General features: G+C 35.8%; 2 protein-coding genes across 6 annotated transcripts in view; both read left to right on the top strand.

The window, feature by feature from the left end:
* LOC126876808 (neurogenic protein mastermind-like) overlaps window positions 1-10,748 on the top strand; it is a 248,682-nt gene extending 237,934 nt beyond the window's left edge. For all 5 annotated transcript variants that reach the window (XM_050639678.1, XM_050639683.1, XM_050639690.1 and 2 more), the window contains one exon: window positions 546-10,748. In XM_050639678.1, the coding sequence (XP_050495635.1) occupies window positions 546-787 (242 nt within the window). In that variant the 3' untranslated portion in view covers window positions 788-10,748. The remainder of the gene's footprint in view (window positions 1-545) is intronic.
* A 1,617-nt stretch (window positions 10,749-12,365) lies between these two features.
* Window positions 12,366-15,828, top strand: LOC126876971 (heat shock protein 75 kDa, mitochondrial). Its single transcript, XM_050639846.1, has 13 exons — window positions 12,366-12,529; window positions 12,700-12,795; window positions 12,856-12,938; window positions 13,041-13,268; window positions 13,389-13,555; window positions 13,663-13,772; window positions 13,844-13,917; window positions 13,992-14,338; window positions 14,428-14,575; window positions 14,701-14,828; window positions 14,896-15,077; window positions 15,148-15,446; window positions 15,527-15,828. The coding sequence occupies exons 1-13, from the start codon at window positions 12,409-12,411 to the stop codon at window positions 15,626-15,628; spliced, it is 2,085 nt and encodes a 694-aa protein (XP_050495803.1). The 5' UTR covers window positions 12,366-12,408; the 3' UTR covers window positions 15,629-15,828.
* Window positions 15,829-15,857: the final 29 nt, after the last annotated feature.

Here is a 15,857-nt window from a genome sequence, read left to right on the forward strand (position 1 = left end):
TAACGAAATAATTAATCGTGTTAACGATGTTTTCGACAGTTAAGTTTATATCTTTGTATTTATTTTTGTTATATTAGTATGATAAATCGGGCTTCTGTTAGAAAATTAATAGAATATTGAAACATGTTTTACGATTGTTATATGCGAATTTAAGTTGTTCATGTTATTATTTCTTAATGAAGTATCCATTGTAATTGATCAATAAAGTTCAAGTTCTCCCTTTTTACATACAAGATTATCTTAAGGAATTGTTGTATTACAAAAACAAAACCAAAGATACATTGATTATTTCTAAAAATTAATAATAGTGTCATAACACACGCAGCGATGCTATTAAAATTTATTTATACAGGAAACAGCTGAAATTACATTTTTTTCGTGCTTAATACGAAAATATGCAAATACTTTAACTCGTTCTATCCTCGACCATATTATTACACTATCAAATCATTTGTACTAATCCTCATTAGTGTATTTATCCTCCTTATACATTATCATAAAATTATTTGCTCGTTATCAATCACGTTCGAACGATTCCCTTGCAGGTTCTCCCCTGCACCCGCATCAACAGTACGGTGCTGGTAGTCCAGGAGTGCGCAGCCTGTCTCAACAGCAACAGCAACATGCGCAACCGCCGGCCACCACTACGGACCCTTCCGTAGCCGCAGCGGACTTTAGCCTCGAATTTCTGGAGAACCTTCCGACTGGAGACACGTCGAACTTCAGCGCTCAGGAACTGCTGAATTCCCTCGACCCTACGGCGGGCTTCAACCTCGATATTCTGTAAGACCACGCCTATCGCGGTCTATTCGGAAAATCGGATTTTAATTCACTCATAGACCGGTTTAAAACGCAAAAAAAAAAAAAAAGTGAAAATGTGAAAAAGAACGACGTACGATAATACATACACGCGCTAGGATCGATCACCCCCAGGAAAAACGCTTACGTCCATAAGTAGATTCGCTTTGACTGCACGCGCAGCATTCTCCGTCGTATGCTGCGCTGACAATTCGTTTAACAGTTCCTTCGAGATCGATGAATAATGACGAGACGTAATCGTCGCGTCGAGAGAAAATTAGTTGGTAAAAGTTAACAGGTTTACTGGGTTCGTGGAACGTGATCGTACCATTTGTTAGTCTTGATGGTAATGTGGCAAAACTGTAGCGGTGAATGGACTGTGAACGGAGTCGAAAGTAGACGAAACGAGTGAAAGGGGACGAGGAGACATAAGATTATTGATTTCCGTGTTGTGACGACCACTCGTCGAACCGCGACGATCACGGTTACCTGTAACGTGCGTCCTCCAATGATCAGACATGTTCATCGATTAATCTAATTTGAAAACGCGCAGTCGGGGTGTTTGATCCAGTCGAACCAGAAGTAAATGGCGGTCGGTATCGCGACACGTGCATATGATAGATCCATACGTGTAGTAAGTTTCCTCAGACAGTTCGATGTTCGGCTTGCGGACGATAGAGGGTGCGCGAGTTGAAAAATTCGTTCGTCAGAGGGCATCCGGTTCGACGTCTCGCTTGCATGGAAACCGGTCGTAGTGCATTTTCGGCAGCTATCCTTCGGCTGGCGACTATTCTTCTAGGCAATCATCTTTTAGTAAAATTTAATTTCTTAAACGATAAACGATCAAAGAAGCAGCAGAAACAAGAGAGTAAGGAAAAGAGAGGTAAATAGATCGAAATAGAACCAGCGGACGGTCGACAGCGTGGGAAATCAAGAGGTACGCGTAAAAATTCGTCCCGTCGTTCGTTGCTCCGCAAACGTTTTATATTACATATACACATATAATAATATATATAGTGACGTTTAATCGCCATGTAAGTGGCATGTTCGAATCCTTTTTTTTCGCTGCTCCCCATGTTCTCAAGTTTTCGCAGTGACGGTCGCACCGGAGTGAGGATCGATCGATCTTTCTCTCTCGAGTGCACGCGTCGACGACACTGCGCGGTGACTTCGACGCGCACTCCACAAAACGACCAACGGTACAATTCATTCTCTTGATTTTTCACGCTATGATCCACGATCGAGAATCGTCAGCGGACAGGCGAACAAAAGAAAATATCGTCCTAATAATCGTCGGTTCACGATCGATCGTGTCGTCGTTTTTGTTACAATGACGTTCCATTTATCCTTTCGGTCGACGATCGAGCGAAAGAACATTGAATCGTCGATTTTCTTGAACGAATCGACATTCGACCGTCGCTGAACTTCGATTTACAGCTAATTACATTATTACGATAATAACAATTGCTAGAGATAATAACGTATTTAAACGATGCCGCGAACGATCGCGTATTCTACAATTAACAGAAAGTCAATTATGAGATATATTATTCGATTCCCGATGAATTACATCGTGGCCTGCGACGACGGGCCAGTGTTTCGGCCCGATCGATCGGTCCACGTCTCGCAGGGTTCGCGTCGCGTTTGATGATGAGGAGAGAAAGAGACGGAGCGAGTAAGAGTGGGAGAGAATGAAGAAACCCTTCCTAAGAACGCAGTGTTAGTGTTGCTACGGGATAAATTACAATCTTGACTGTACATAAAAATACACGATTACATAAACACACATACATACACGTACACGTACACATACGAGTTAGAAGAAAATTCAGGACGATAAGTTCGCAAACTTTAGCCGATTAAAATTTAAGAGCCCTACGATATAGGTGAATATTATACATATATATATAAATAAATAAATATATATATATATAATGATAATAGTAATCGATGATAACGCACGATTCAAGAGCGAATGGCGAGAAATAGTGATACGGATGAAAATAGAAAGAGATAGAATATTTGAGAATATGGGAAAAAAAGAATATAATTGGTGCGAAAAAGTGAAACGAATGAATCGGTGAGAAAGAATGAGACAACGCGTGATTGTGTATGTGTGTTTCGCGCGGCGATAAAGCACATTTCCTCGATCCGAGCGTATTTATTGAGTTTTAGTTCCATAGAATGTGCTCTGTCGCCGAATTCGACAGGTTGCACATGAAATAATTACGGTCAGCTGCGAACATCGTTCTTGGTACGATGAACCGAATGCTCTTCTCGCGGATATTCCGGTTCTTTTCGGCTCTTTCGAAATACCAAGAATCGTTGTAACAGGATAGCATTAGTACTTATCGTTTGATCCATTTTCAGTCAGAATTCATGCGAAACGTTCGATTGATACGGTGATTTATGAAATGTATCGAGCTACAGTTCATCGTCACCAGATGGCGGGTTCGCGACTAATCTTCCAAATAGTAAATACATTCCATAGATAATGAAAATGGAGTTAGAGATTCATGGTTCGTCTAATCAAAACTATCGTTTCTAGAAAAAGAGAGAGAGAGAGAGAGAGAGAGAGAGAGAAAGGTCGAAATAGATGAAAAAACGAAGTTTACGAGGAAACCGTCGAGATAAGATAGACGCACTAGAATTCAAGAACACCGAGTGAATATACGGGACACCCGGTAGAAAGTAGAAAAGAAAGACAGCAGAGAAACGAGAGTGCAGGAAAGTAACGAAAAGTAAAATAATCCTCGACCGTTCGCCGAAAAGCGTGCACGAATACTTTCCGATTGGAGTTTCGCTCGTCACTCGCAGTTATATTCAGCGCTCGAATGGAGATCGCGTCTCCGATTTCGAGCATGTTCGTGTCATGCGAAAATTAGCAAAAAGAAGACAGTACGCGCGCCGCGCGGTTCCTTTTTTTTTTTTAACGTAAAATAAATAAAGGAAGAAATTTTCTTGAATCAGACGAAACGACGTCATTTATTGTCTTGTAAAATATTGGGGCCATGAAACATAATCTAAAGAATGAAAAAAACGACATAAAAAAAGCGAAAAATGTGGAGAAAGAATAATAATTAAAAAAATGGGGGGAACGAAGGGGACAGGTGCTCTGATCGTGTCACGTTGATTTAATGAGGACGTATGATGTAAACGGAGAGAATCAAGAATAGTGATGAGAGTAACGAAGTCGCCACACGTGGTTGTTCTGTTCTCTTTGCTTTTTTCCATGATTCTTAATAGAAGTAATGAATATACATACGTTTTTTCGTGGACGAACGAAAGCGAGAGAATGCGAGAATGCGAGAGAGAAAGAGAGCATTAGGGACCAACCAAAAAGAGAGTTAAAAAGCGTGCAGTGGTGTCGATTGTCGCGGTGGATCGTTTTTCCTTTTTATACACACGACAAAACGAGAGAGAACAATGGAGAAAGTGAGACATCAGTGCCTCGAATTATTTCGTGACAGAACACCGGACTAACAGTTCTAATCTCTATTATTTTCACGAAAATCTTTACGCGATGCATACAAAATGTGTTTCCGATCCTCGTGAGTATGCCACTCGATCTTCCACGTTTTAGGGGAAAAAAATGAAAGAGAAAAATGGACATAAAGATTGAAATAAGATCCATGAAAAAAGTTAACAACGATCGAGCTGTTTTCTCTTGCACTGTCGACAGTCGATGTTGGTTAGACGACGTTTCAGCCGGAGCGGACAAAATAAAAGAAAGGCTCCCGGATATGTGTCAGTTCATCGAGGAGTCTCGTGCCGGATAAATATATACCTAATTATTTATAATATTTATAACTTTATATGATACACGGGCATTTCGCATAGAATAAAGTTCATGTTGAATTTCGAACTGTTATTAATAAAAAGCGTTGAGTTCCTACAATCGTTTCTTTACTTCGCTTCTGGATAATATTATCGTCTCATCTCACGACGAGTCGTATATTTCCAAATCGATTTTCCATTTTCCAACACAACAACAAACGGAGAAACCAAAGATTAAAACGGGAGAAATCGACCGTGTAACTCGATGAAATTTCGTTCCCAATGATAAACAACGCGTGCGGGACGCGCCATAAATGTCGATAAAACGGTACTGTTTGCCGGGTTCCCCGTAACTTCGCTAATTGTCGATTCGTGTTAAACCCGTGATCCATCGGACTGTTTAACGCGTTTCAATGTCGGTTATTTACACGCGAAGAATATAATCGAAACACAGTTCCTACATAGAACAGCCAGAAAGCGGCACAGAGCAGGACCAACCAGAGTCTCATCGATCTGTCCGCGATCCTAACCATTTTGCATCTTCCATTCATTTCACGGTATTATACGTACTTCCAATGTTCACACGTCTCTCGTGCAATCGAACTAAACGTTTCGGGGATCGTTTCATGCCTACACAGATTTTCCCTCTGATTGGGCCATTTTTCGAAGTGCTCATCTTTTTATCGATTCTCTCCGGAGAGAATCGGAGGCGGATGCGTTTCTGCTCGAGGACACTGCCGGCGATCGCTGAAAAATTCACGATAGCGTTCATCGATCGACACGGTGAAAAAGAGACAGAGAAACCAAATGAAAATAGCGAATCCTGACTGATCCGGTGGTGGCGCACGCGAAGCGTATCCACGCTGTTTGCGCGATAATCCTAACGAAACTTCGCTCATTATCGATTCCTTCGAGGCTGTTGTTGCTAAGCGGATTCCTCGCGTTCCGTGTTAATCCTCGTTCCTCATCGAATATTTCTATATTAACAAATATTACGGTATTACTCTCCGTGAGAGGAGGAACCACTTTGCTTGTTATCTCGTAGGTGAACCAGTTAACTCATAGAATTCATTGTTTCTACGAAGACGACGTTTTCATCTGCACCTCGACGTTCCGACACTAGGTCGAACGGCGGCGGCCTAACGCGTACGGTCGCGACGAACGCGGGGGCGGAAAGGGGCGGAGGATCAATATCACGGTTAGGGAGAGACCAGACTGAAAATAGGAGCGAGTGTAGGAGCAGCGATGAGGGATAAGGATTACAAGAGGAGAGAGAAAAGGAAAGAGGAGGGAAGCCAACCCGAAAATGTCAATTCGCCGGCCTTGGCTCCTCGTGAAATTACTATCGTGGCATAAGGGTAGAGCTCTAAACGGACTCTTACGGTTTTACGGGAGAATTACCCTCGGATAGAGCAGATGTCTATGGTGATGGAGAAATATTTCTGTGGCATCGGATTATGATTCTTGTGAGCAATAACTCCAGTAGATTCAGTTGAGTTTTAGGTCACGGAGGATCATATGGATGTAAAAGATTCATAGTAATTTGTTTTTGTATCATGTTTCGTTGATCGATTTGGGTTGTTCGTAGAATTACGTTCATGTAAATCGTGTCATAATAGAATCGTATTCTTAGTTTCTGTTTTATTAGAGTATCCTGTTAATTCGAAGTTTTGTTTTGCTTTATTCGTTTATTAAATTTTGTTTTGGATAGATTCCGAAATTGATTTTTGGAGAATTAACTGTGTCATTCTATCTATCGAGATTTAGTATTTTGAAATTCACTCGAGAACCTTCAATCTATTTAGAATCTCATTAAGATTTGTCAACCAAAGTTTATCCAAGCTTTTGTAATTATTAAATATTATTTAAAACCCAAATAGTATTAGTATTTGAATAAAGTCGTCGATCTTAGATTCGCAATTCTATATAAGTATGCCAAGGTGAAAAAGGCATTGATTTATAATCTGATCGTATTGATAACTATATCCTTGGTTAAGTGTCGTCCTATATACCAATATGCATATTGTGCAAGCTATACTGTGATTAATAAGTCTTTTCTTTCATACAAATTCGAGTGGGCCAATCGTTTTTCACCAAAGTCCATGATTTTGAGAATTAGTTCATTAGATGTTGTATATAATGAACGATATAAGAAAGTGAATTTGTTAGGGCAATCTTACTTTCCTTTACTTCCATTTCCAGTAGGTCACGACTATTTGAGATGAAAGTAAGAAATAAGTATTACTAAAGATAAACGACAAAAGTGAAATAGAATAATATATTCGGTTTGTAATAGTTTGCAAATTTCATTGATAGAACATGTAAGTGCAATGACGATCCACTGGTCGACATCGACAGAGCACGCAACGCTCCACTATATACACAACACCGAATGGCTCATGAAAAATCTGTGGTGAAACTATCAATTAACTGACCTTTGCGATAGAGAAAGGCAGAGTTCACGTAACTATTCTGGATTAGGACAAATTCTCGTTTCGAAGTTGCACATTCTAGCAACTACAAATTACGCAAACACTGAAGACGTTTGAGTCGCGTAAAAATCTCGAGTCCAAGTACAGTAGAGCAAAACAAACTTCCGGAAATATCTCGCGAATTATCTGTTGAAACAGACAAGAAGATATGATTTTTTAATTTCCAACGTAACGGTAAATATGTTGACTAGAAGGAACGTGTTTGTTAACTCACAGTCGTTTTTTCCCTAAAACGGCGACAGATCTGAAACGTTGATCATCCTTCGTCGTAAAAGTCAGCGAGAGTAAAAGTATCGAGATATTTTCTAAGTTCTTGTTCTTGACACAGAAGAAACAGTAACAATAAAAACACACACATATAATTTCACTCTATTGCGAGAGAACAAAAAAAGAAAAAAAAATGAAGTATAAAAATGTGAAAAATTGGACGGTATACCTATATTTCAAGGTTATATAAAACCAACTCGTGGTTCTTGTATCCAGTTTATTTTATACTCGCTTGCCTTTTGTGTAGAGCGTCGACTAGATGATTTTCTACTGATCCTCTCTTTACAAGAATACGAAAAACAGTCGTCGAGGTTGTCGCAAACATCGAAACCTCTTTTTCATAAACGTTACTCATGTACCGTCATCCAGGGAATTTCGTTTTTTTCCAAAGACAGTCTCTACGACGAACACCCGTATATCCTCGAAAATTTTATTTCAATTTGCGTTTTAATGAACGATCGGTTTTACGTGTTCCTATTTCTTATATTAGAAACTATATTCAAGTTTAAACGTGAATACCGAATTAATTATTAAAACTCTCAGTTTGTCGAGGTTATTGAACTATAGCGAATTTTCAATTCGAAGAGACTGTTCTTTGCAACAACGAAATCGATTCAACGAGAGGAAGAGGCGAGAAAAAGCAGAGGGTGACTCAATTGAGAATATAATAATTATACATATAGTATATAGCTATATATACACACACACGCATATATATATATATATATATATATATATATATATATATATATCTTTTTCTCGACAATTCCTTCGAATGAACCAATTGATTATATATATATCTCGCGGTAAATGAATACAATTCAGAATAATGCTTGAGGGATCAGTATTTATAATACTCGAGGAGGTTTCGATAAATGCGATAAAATAATATTTGACCAACAACGATGACTACGACGACGACTCAGAATCACGGCGACAGAAGCATAGCGACGTATCGGTTTCTTTTTTCCTTCGTCGTATATTGTAAATAGCGTGTAGTAAGTCAGTATGCGGTTGGTGGGAGGTAGGTAGAGACAAAGAGAAAGCGAGCGAAGCACGTGACTGTAATTTTTGCGGCTGACGGATAATCGGCGAACACCGCCGCGCCACAGAGTCTTGATGTTTTCTTCTTCGACCGAATTGCGCGCGAGAGGGGATCGAGAATGCAAACGAAAGCCGTTTCTCTCCCTTCTCGGCGAGAAATCGCTTCGAACAGGTCATAGGATACGGTCCGTGACGGTACGTAACGGGCGTGCACAGTGACAATCTTGCGAAATAAAACGAAACGAAATAATTAATGATTGAGAAAATTTAAAAAATTAATTATTGAAAGTCACTATTTTATGAATGGATAGGATGAATCGATATATAACTAGAAGAAAAAAAAAAAAAAACGGAAGAAAGATAATGTAGAGCAAGAAGCGAATAATATCGATGTTGATTAAAATTCTGTTGATTGAAATTCTAAATTCTTTAATTACAATTGTGAATTAAGGAAAATAATACGATAGGAAGGGTAAAGAAGAATCACACGCGAAACGGGATGAACGTGCTAGCGCTTTCGCCGCAGATCAATCGACGCAGATTCAATACTCTTTCTTCATGCTATTGTTCTTAACGAGATTGTGATATATTATATTGTTAATGCTGTAACGATAACTAGATGCGCGTACGTATAGAGGGCGCAATTGTTCGTCGCGCGGAAGTTTTAGTCAAAAAGAGGGCGCAGCAAGCGATCATCCCGGGGACTCGAATGAAGCAGATTCTTCGCGAGTGTTCGCCGATATAGTTTTCGATGATCCGTGCCGTGAAATTTACGCTTCGCCGTTTCTTTCCGTTCGCGAACACGTGAAAGCAGATCGGTTTACCGAGAGAGAGAAAGACAGAGAGAGACGAGACGAGGTAGCAATAAAACAGTAGTGAAACAAACGAGGAAAAAAAAGAGCGAAACAGTAAGAGATAAAGGAAGAGTTAGAAATAGAGAGTGAGTGGACACGCGTTGATTGGATGGAGACGCGAGGGAAACAATGCCTGTAAATAAACGAACAAAACAGAAAAAAAAGATGAAATGAAGAAGACAGTGTTGCGTTATAGTTATTTATGTTGCTGATCGAAGCGAATTCGATAGTGAATTATTGTAATAATTCGTAATTTAAGACGGAGAACGGAGGAAGAGAAATGAGAAATCATATACACAGATTATGTACATAAGCTAATGGGTAATATCTCCCTTGGTAAAGGATAGTTTACGGATAGTTATTTTTATTACTATTATTATTATTATTTCTAAGTAACTATTATTATTATCATATTATTATTGTCATATTATTATTTTATTATTATTATTAATTATTATTATTACTTATTACTATTATCATTATTAATATTATAATTACCATTGTTATCCTTCGGCCAATGATCTCAAAAGCAAGATAATTATGTTCGGATGAGAGTGTTGCTAAATCTGAGCCGATTTCAATTTTCATCAAAGGCCACAGTGGGAAAAGGATCACCGTTTTCGTTCATACATTCAAGACACCGATTCTACTTCTTCATCTCTCGTGTTTTCTTTTTATCGACTTTTAATTATTTCCTTTTTTTCGTTCATTCGTCCGTTCCTTCCTTCCTTTTACTTTTATTTCTGGCCTATGTACTCTCTAAACATGTTTATGACGCACTCGAAGCGAATTCTTCGTCTACGGTTGCGCTTCGTTTCCGGTTCTAGTAAATTTCGTTACACTTCTAATACGACGCGCACATTCTAAAAGATAATGAACGCGCGGTTTTTGAATTCTTTCCTCCGTTTCGATTTATCTCGGATCACTTAGACTTCTCTTGGCTTTAAGCACACGATAAATAGACGCGTGATCAGAGAATGAACGTTCCTTTTTTTTATTGGGCCATACATTCTTTCATTGCATAAGAAAGAACATAAACAGGATAAATAATCGTTTATATCGCTATAGGTCCCGTTTATATCGAGTTATTTTATAAGTGTTTATCAAATGAGTAATATGCCCACTTAAAATTCGTGAACTCTAATTTTTATTTTGTTTCATCGTATGTTACGTGCGAACGGCAGTTCTATATAAAACACGGAAGGTTATTTGGTTTTGCCCTAGATTCGTCGACGAATCCTTTAAGTGAGGACATTAAGAGAAAGAAAAAGAAAAAAAGGAAAAAAATAAATAGCGGTTTAATATAATGTAATTCGAAAGTGACCTATTAAATGAATGAATTTAGTTAAATCTGATAGCGGTGCAACGCTGATCAAATTATTCATAAACATGTTTTATCAAACGAGAGTCAAGACATTTTGTCATGTCTTTGTATATTTTTATGCAATGTTGTAGAATGATATTGTTTCAAATATATTATACAGATAATAATAATAAACAAATTTATATGCCATAACCTGTGTTTAATTTACTTCAATGTCATCCCACTTTACTTCCTATCCTAGTATTTAAGTAATTTTTTTAGAACTAGAACGAAAACCAAAGTTTTTAAATTCAATTACTGAACAGTTCCAATACGTAATGCAAAAAGTTAGCTTTTGCTTCAATGTCATGTAGGGGATCGAATAATGAGACTATCAATATGTGTACTCGTTATTGTATTTAAAACAGATCTTGTCGCGAAACGATATCTATACAGTCGTTTAGTCACAGTCTATACTAAATCGCTTGCGATCACGTTTGTTTATTTATAATCGTCAGAAGAAGATCAAGAGATACAAATTCGTCTTGCTTTACGGTTACATGTGGCGGCGCCATTGTTTTGCCCGGAGTTCGTAACTCCTTACAATACCTGTGACCTAACGGTCTTGATACACCGAAGCAAAACAACATGGTTTAAGACAAATTCTAACTCTTGTGCCACTACAATCATAAAGATTTTGCATGAGAGACAATTTCAGAGATCAACAGAACAGAAATGAGTCATCTGACCTAGTACTTGATAGGTAAGCCAATTTTCTATCGAGATTTTGCTTCTTTACTACTTTACTTACAAATGTTCTCAAAAATACGACTGCATATCAAAATCTACAGTCTAATCATGATTATTTATTTTTACATTTAGTAATTTGCATTCTAATGAAATTCATATTGTAATATTTCAATTAAAAAATCACATTACAAAATAAATAGAATATCTTACTTTACTTTATAATAGAATGTGCCAGCTTCTGTATGATCATCTTTTTATAATAGTATAATAGTATATACAGTCCCATAGAAAATCAAAAGGTGAACTCAGGAAATAGTTAAAAACACGCGAAATTTAAAAAGGAATAGTTTTCAAAAATTCTGAGAAATGACATCAAATCCTAACATTTAACGAAATAGTGCCATCTTCTATGTTATGATGATTTCCTGATACAAAATCGCAAGTCGGCTGAAAAATTTTTCAATCAGTTGAAAATTTCGGTTTTGAGAAATTTTTGGAATATGATGTTATTTCCAACAATGGCCGAGGTCGCACCATCTCCTATACTATTATGTTCTATTGATACAAAATCGCTATTTTGGCTGACAGATTTGTGGCTCGGACGCCAAATTTCAGCTTTTGGATTTTCTTAGAAAATGGTGTCATTTTCTGGAATTTTGGAAGATTTCTAATACTTCTCATGACTCTTAATTGAATACTCTATTAATACTCTTTTAATACTTAACAATACTTATCGATTTTCTCGAACTTCTTGATCATTTTTTAATAATTTATTCCTTAAACTAATAGGAATTGGACAGGATTTAAGGATTATGGATGCTGGAAGGATTTTATATAATTAAACGTTTTGTTTATTGGTAAGCTTACAATAATTGTACAATTTTACAACTTATGTACAATAATTTGTGTAATTGTATCATTTTATAATAATTTAATTCTGTTACTCAACCGATGGAGCAAAACAATTCTTCTCGTGTGAAAATGATGACCAAAATCTTATATGTATGTGCTCGTGGTGCCATGCAGCGTTTTACCGCTCGTTTTCGAATCGCCGGTAAGCGCCTGGCTTTGGACCAATTCCGTGCGACGTCAATGTTAGTGGCGTTTTAGTTATTTCGAAAGCATGGCTATGTCTACCGTTCATAGATTGAGGTTCGCAATTAAATTCGGAAAAAACCTTACAAGACCGTTAAGTCTGAGCTGTGGAAGACGAATTTTAGGAAAACAATGTCAGCGGTTTTCAGGTTTGTATATTTTTCACGTCATATAATTTTCATTTCTATATTATTTTTTTAATTACATACATTTTAAGGTTATGTGAACATGTTTTCCTTAATCCTATAAGATGAATTTAATATAATATTTATATAATTACCTTCTGTATACACAAAATAATTGATTTTTTAATGTATAGGTATAGTTGGCACTCTGGCACAAAGCTATTCTTCTCAGGCAGCGACACAAACCACAGAAACTCATAATATTATAAAAAATGTAGAAAAACCTACAGGTATTTGCACGTGTAATATTCAAAATATATCTTTTATATAACATCTTTTAATTTTTTTAGAGGAAGGAGTCAAACATGAATTCCGGTCAGAAACACAGATGCTTTTACAAATTGTTGCAAAGTCCTTGTATTCAAATAAAGAAGTAACATTGCCCTTATCTTATGCTATTATCTTAATGTTACTTAATTTCTAGGAAATAAACATTTAATCAAAAAATGTTTTCCTCTTTTACTTTGATCTAAAGGTATTTCTACGTGAATTAATTTCTAATGCAAGTGATGCACTTGAAAAATTAAGATATATGCGCTTAAGTGATGCTAAAGCTGCAGATATTATTGGTGACAGAAATTTGGAAATTCATATTGGTACTGATAAACAAAATAGAATACTTATAATTCAGGATACAGGAATTGGTATGACTCATGAAGAACTGGTATCAAATCTAGGAACTATAGCTAGGTCTGGTTCTAGAGTAAGTATAATTAACAATACCAATTAAAATGAATTAATTATATACTACATATATTTTACAATTTTAGCCATATTACACAGAAACTTTTTATTTTATCATGTAAATTTTTCTTTAACATAGGCTTTTTTAGAAAAATTAAAAGGGAAACAAGATGCCGGTGATATGTCACAAATTATTGGGCAATTTGGAGTTGGCTTCTATAGTGCCTTTATGGTTGCTGATAAAGTAGAAGTGTTTACAAAATCATATGCACCAGATGCTGAAGGCTTTTGCTGGACTTCTGATGGGTAAAAAGAGTGCTTTTTAATAATTAATTTAATAATTAGAAATTTTTACTTTTATGAAATATAGTAAGGTATATGTATATATTATTAAAATATAAATTATTATTCAGTTCTGATTCATTTAAAATCTCAAAGGCTGAGGGAGTTCAACCAGGAACTAAAATTGTTATACACTTGAATCTCGAGTGCCGGCATTATAGCGATGAGAACACAATTAATGGTATGTGGTTTAAACATTTTCATGCGATTATTTATTTTTAGATTATTGATTAATCTATTAATATTTCACAGATCTCATCATAAAGTACAGCAACTTTATCAGTAGTCCTATTTATGTTAATGGCAAAAGAGTTAATACCCTGCAGGTATGATAGAAGAAATGCTTACATTTCCCAGGATATTTTATATTGAATTGTGTAGCTATATGTATCTTTTTTAGCCATTGTGGATGCTTGATCCAAAAGATATTACACCATTACAACATAATGAGTTCTATAGGTTTATTGGGAACTGTTTCGATTCTCCGCGATTCATATTACATTACTCGACCGACGTTCCACTTAATATAAGGGCGTTATTATATTTCCCAGAACAAAAACCACCATTATATGATTTCGCGAAAAGTGAAACAAGTGGGGTTTCGTTATATAACCGTAAAGTTTTAATTAAAAATAAGGTCGAAAATATTTTGCCAAAGTGGATGCGTTTCATCAAAGGAGTAATTGATTCTGAAGATATTCCTCTTAATTTAAGTCGTGAATTATTGCAGAATAGTGCTTTAATTGGGTAAGACAAAAGTTGATTAAAATATGTAATGTTATATGAATGGTCGTAATCATTTTAATTTGATTTATTTATTTTAATTTTTAATGTAGGAAATTGCGTAATGTTCTAACCACGCGAGTCTTAAAATTTTTGAAAGAAAAATCTCAGAAATATACTGAAGATTACGACAAATTTTATAAAGATTACAGTATCTTTTTAAAAGAAGGTATTGTAAGCACTGATATTCAAAAAGAAAAGGTAATATATATATATATATATATATATATCTTTTTTATTAATACATGTAGATATTATTTTCATCGCTTCTGTAATAGTTTTTATTATATATATCTTTGTTTGGTTCTTGTGTTGTTGTTTATTAGGAAGACATCGCTAAAGTTTTACGATTCCAATCGTCTGCAATGCCACCGGAGGTATTAATAAGTCTAGAAGATTACTGCAAACGAATGCCTTCTAATCAAAATAAGATCTATTACCTGTTAGCACCAAAGTAAGTTAATTACTTTTCCCTACTATAAATTATTATGGCAGTATTTGTATTTACTTCTTAATTTTAGCCGAAGCTTAGCTGAACAATCACCATATTACGAATCTCTAAAGAAACGGAATATTGAAGTAATATTTTGCTATGAAGCGTATGACGATGTGATTTTCTTACACTTAAAACAGTTTAACTCTCATAAGTTGACTTCTATTGAAGAAGAGTTATGTGAACCAGATTCAAAATCTGATAGTCCTGGTACGTGATATGTCTGAATGACTTTCGAATTTGTATAAATTGTTCTATTTTAATATTTCTTCTTGTTTAGGTATTATTAATAAAGGCGAAATGGACAATCTTATAACATACATGAAGAAAGTTTTGTCCGGAAAGGCTCATGACATTAAAACAACGACTCGACTTGAGTCACATCCGTGTGTTGTTACAGTTCCACAGATGGCAAATGCAAGACACTTTACCCGCATACAAACACGTCAATTAGGAGATGAAATGTTTTACTCCATGCTTCGGCCATGTTTGGAAATAAATCCTAATCATTTCCTCATTAAAAAGCTTTGTGAATTAATGAACACCAATACAAAATTAGCAGATCTTCTTATACAACAGGTATTATGTTATGATCTATTATGTTATTTTTGATAGCCTCGGATTTTATGTGTTCTAAATCTCTTCTTAATCTGTTCCAGTTATTCACGAACAGTATGGTAGAAGCTGGTTTAATTGATAACCCACGTATATTATTAATGTCTCTGAATAAATTGCTGACTGCAGCATTAGAGAAACATTAATTTACATAGAATATTTGCAAAAATACTGTTTAATAAATTATCAATATGTTCTATATATGAATATTTCAAATAAAACAATTAATGGGCCATTGTACAATTTTCTACGATCAAAATTTATTTTGCAGAAAGGAAAAAGATTCATTGTATTATCATTTATATTTATCACTTTCGTAGAATAAATTATTTTATGTATTTTAGTACATTCATTGTTCCATTCAGCTTAATTAAT

The sequence above is a fragment of the Bombus huntii genome, chromosome 2, assembly GCF_024542735.1.
Source record: "Bombus huntii isolate Logan2020A chromosome 2, iyBomHunt1.1, whole genome shotgun sequence".
Taxonomy (NCBI): Eukaryota; Metazoa; Arthropoda; class Insecta; order Hymenoptera; family Apidae; genus Bombus; species Bombus huntii.

Excerpts from the sequence above, each read along its gene's own strand:
- LOC126876971 (XM_050639846.1), top strand. The coding sequence starts at position 12,409 with ATGGCTATGTCTACCGTTCATAGATTGAGGTTCGCAATTAAATTCGGA. Across the intron at positions 12,530-12,699 it reads ACAATGTCAGCGGTTTTCAG|GTATAGTTGGCACTCTGGCA; the intron begins GTTTGTATATTT and ends TTTAATGTATAG. Across the intron at positions 15,447-15,526 it reads CAGATCTTCTTATACAACAG|TTATTCACGAACAGTATGGT; the intron begins GTATTATGTTAT and ends AATCTGTTCCAG.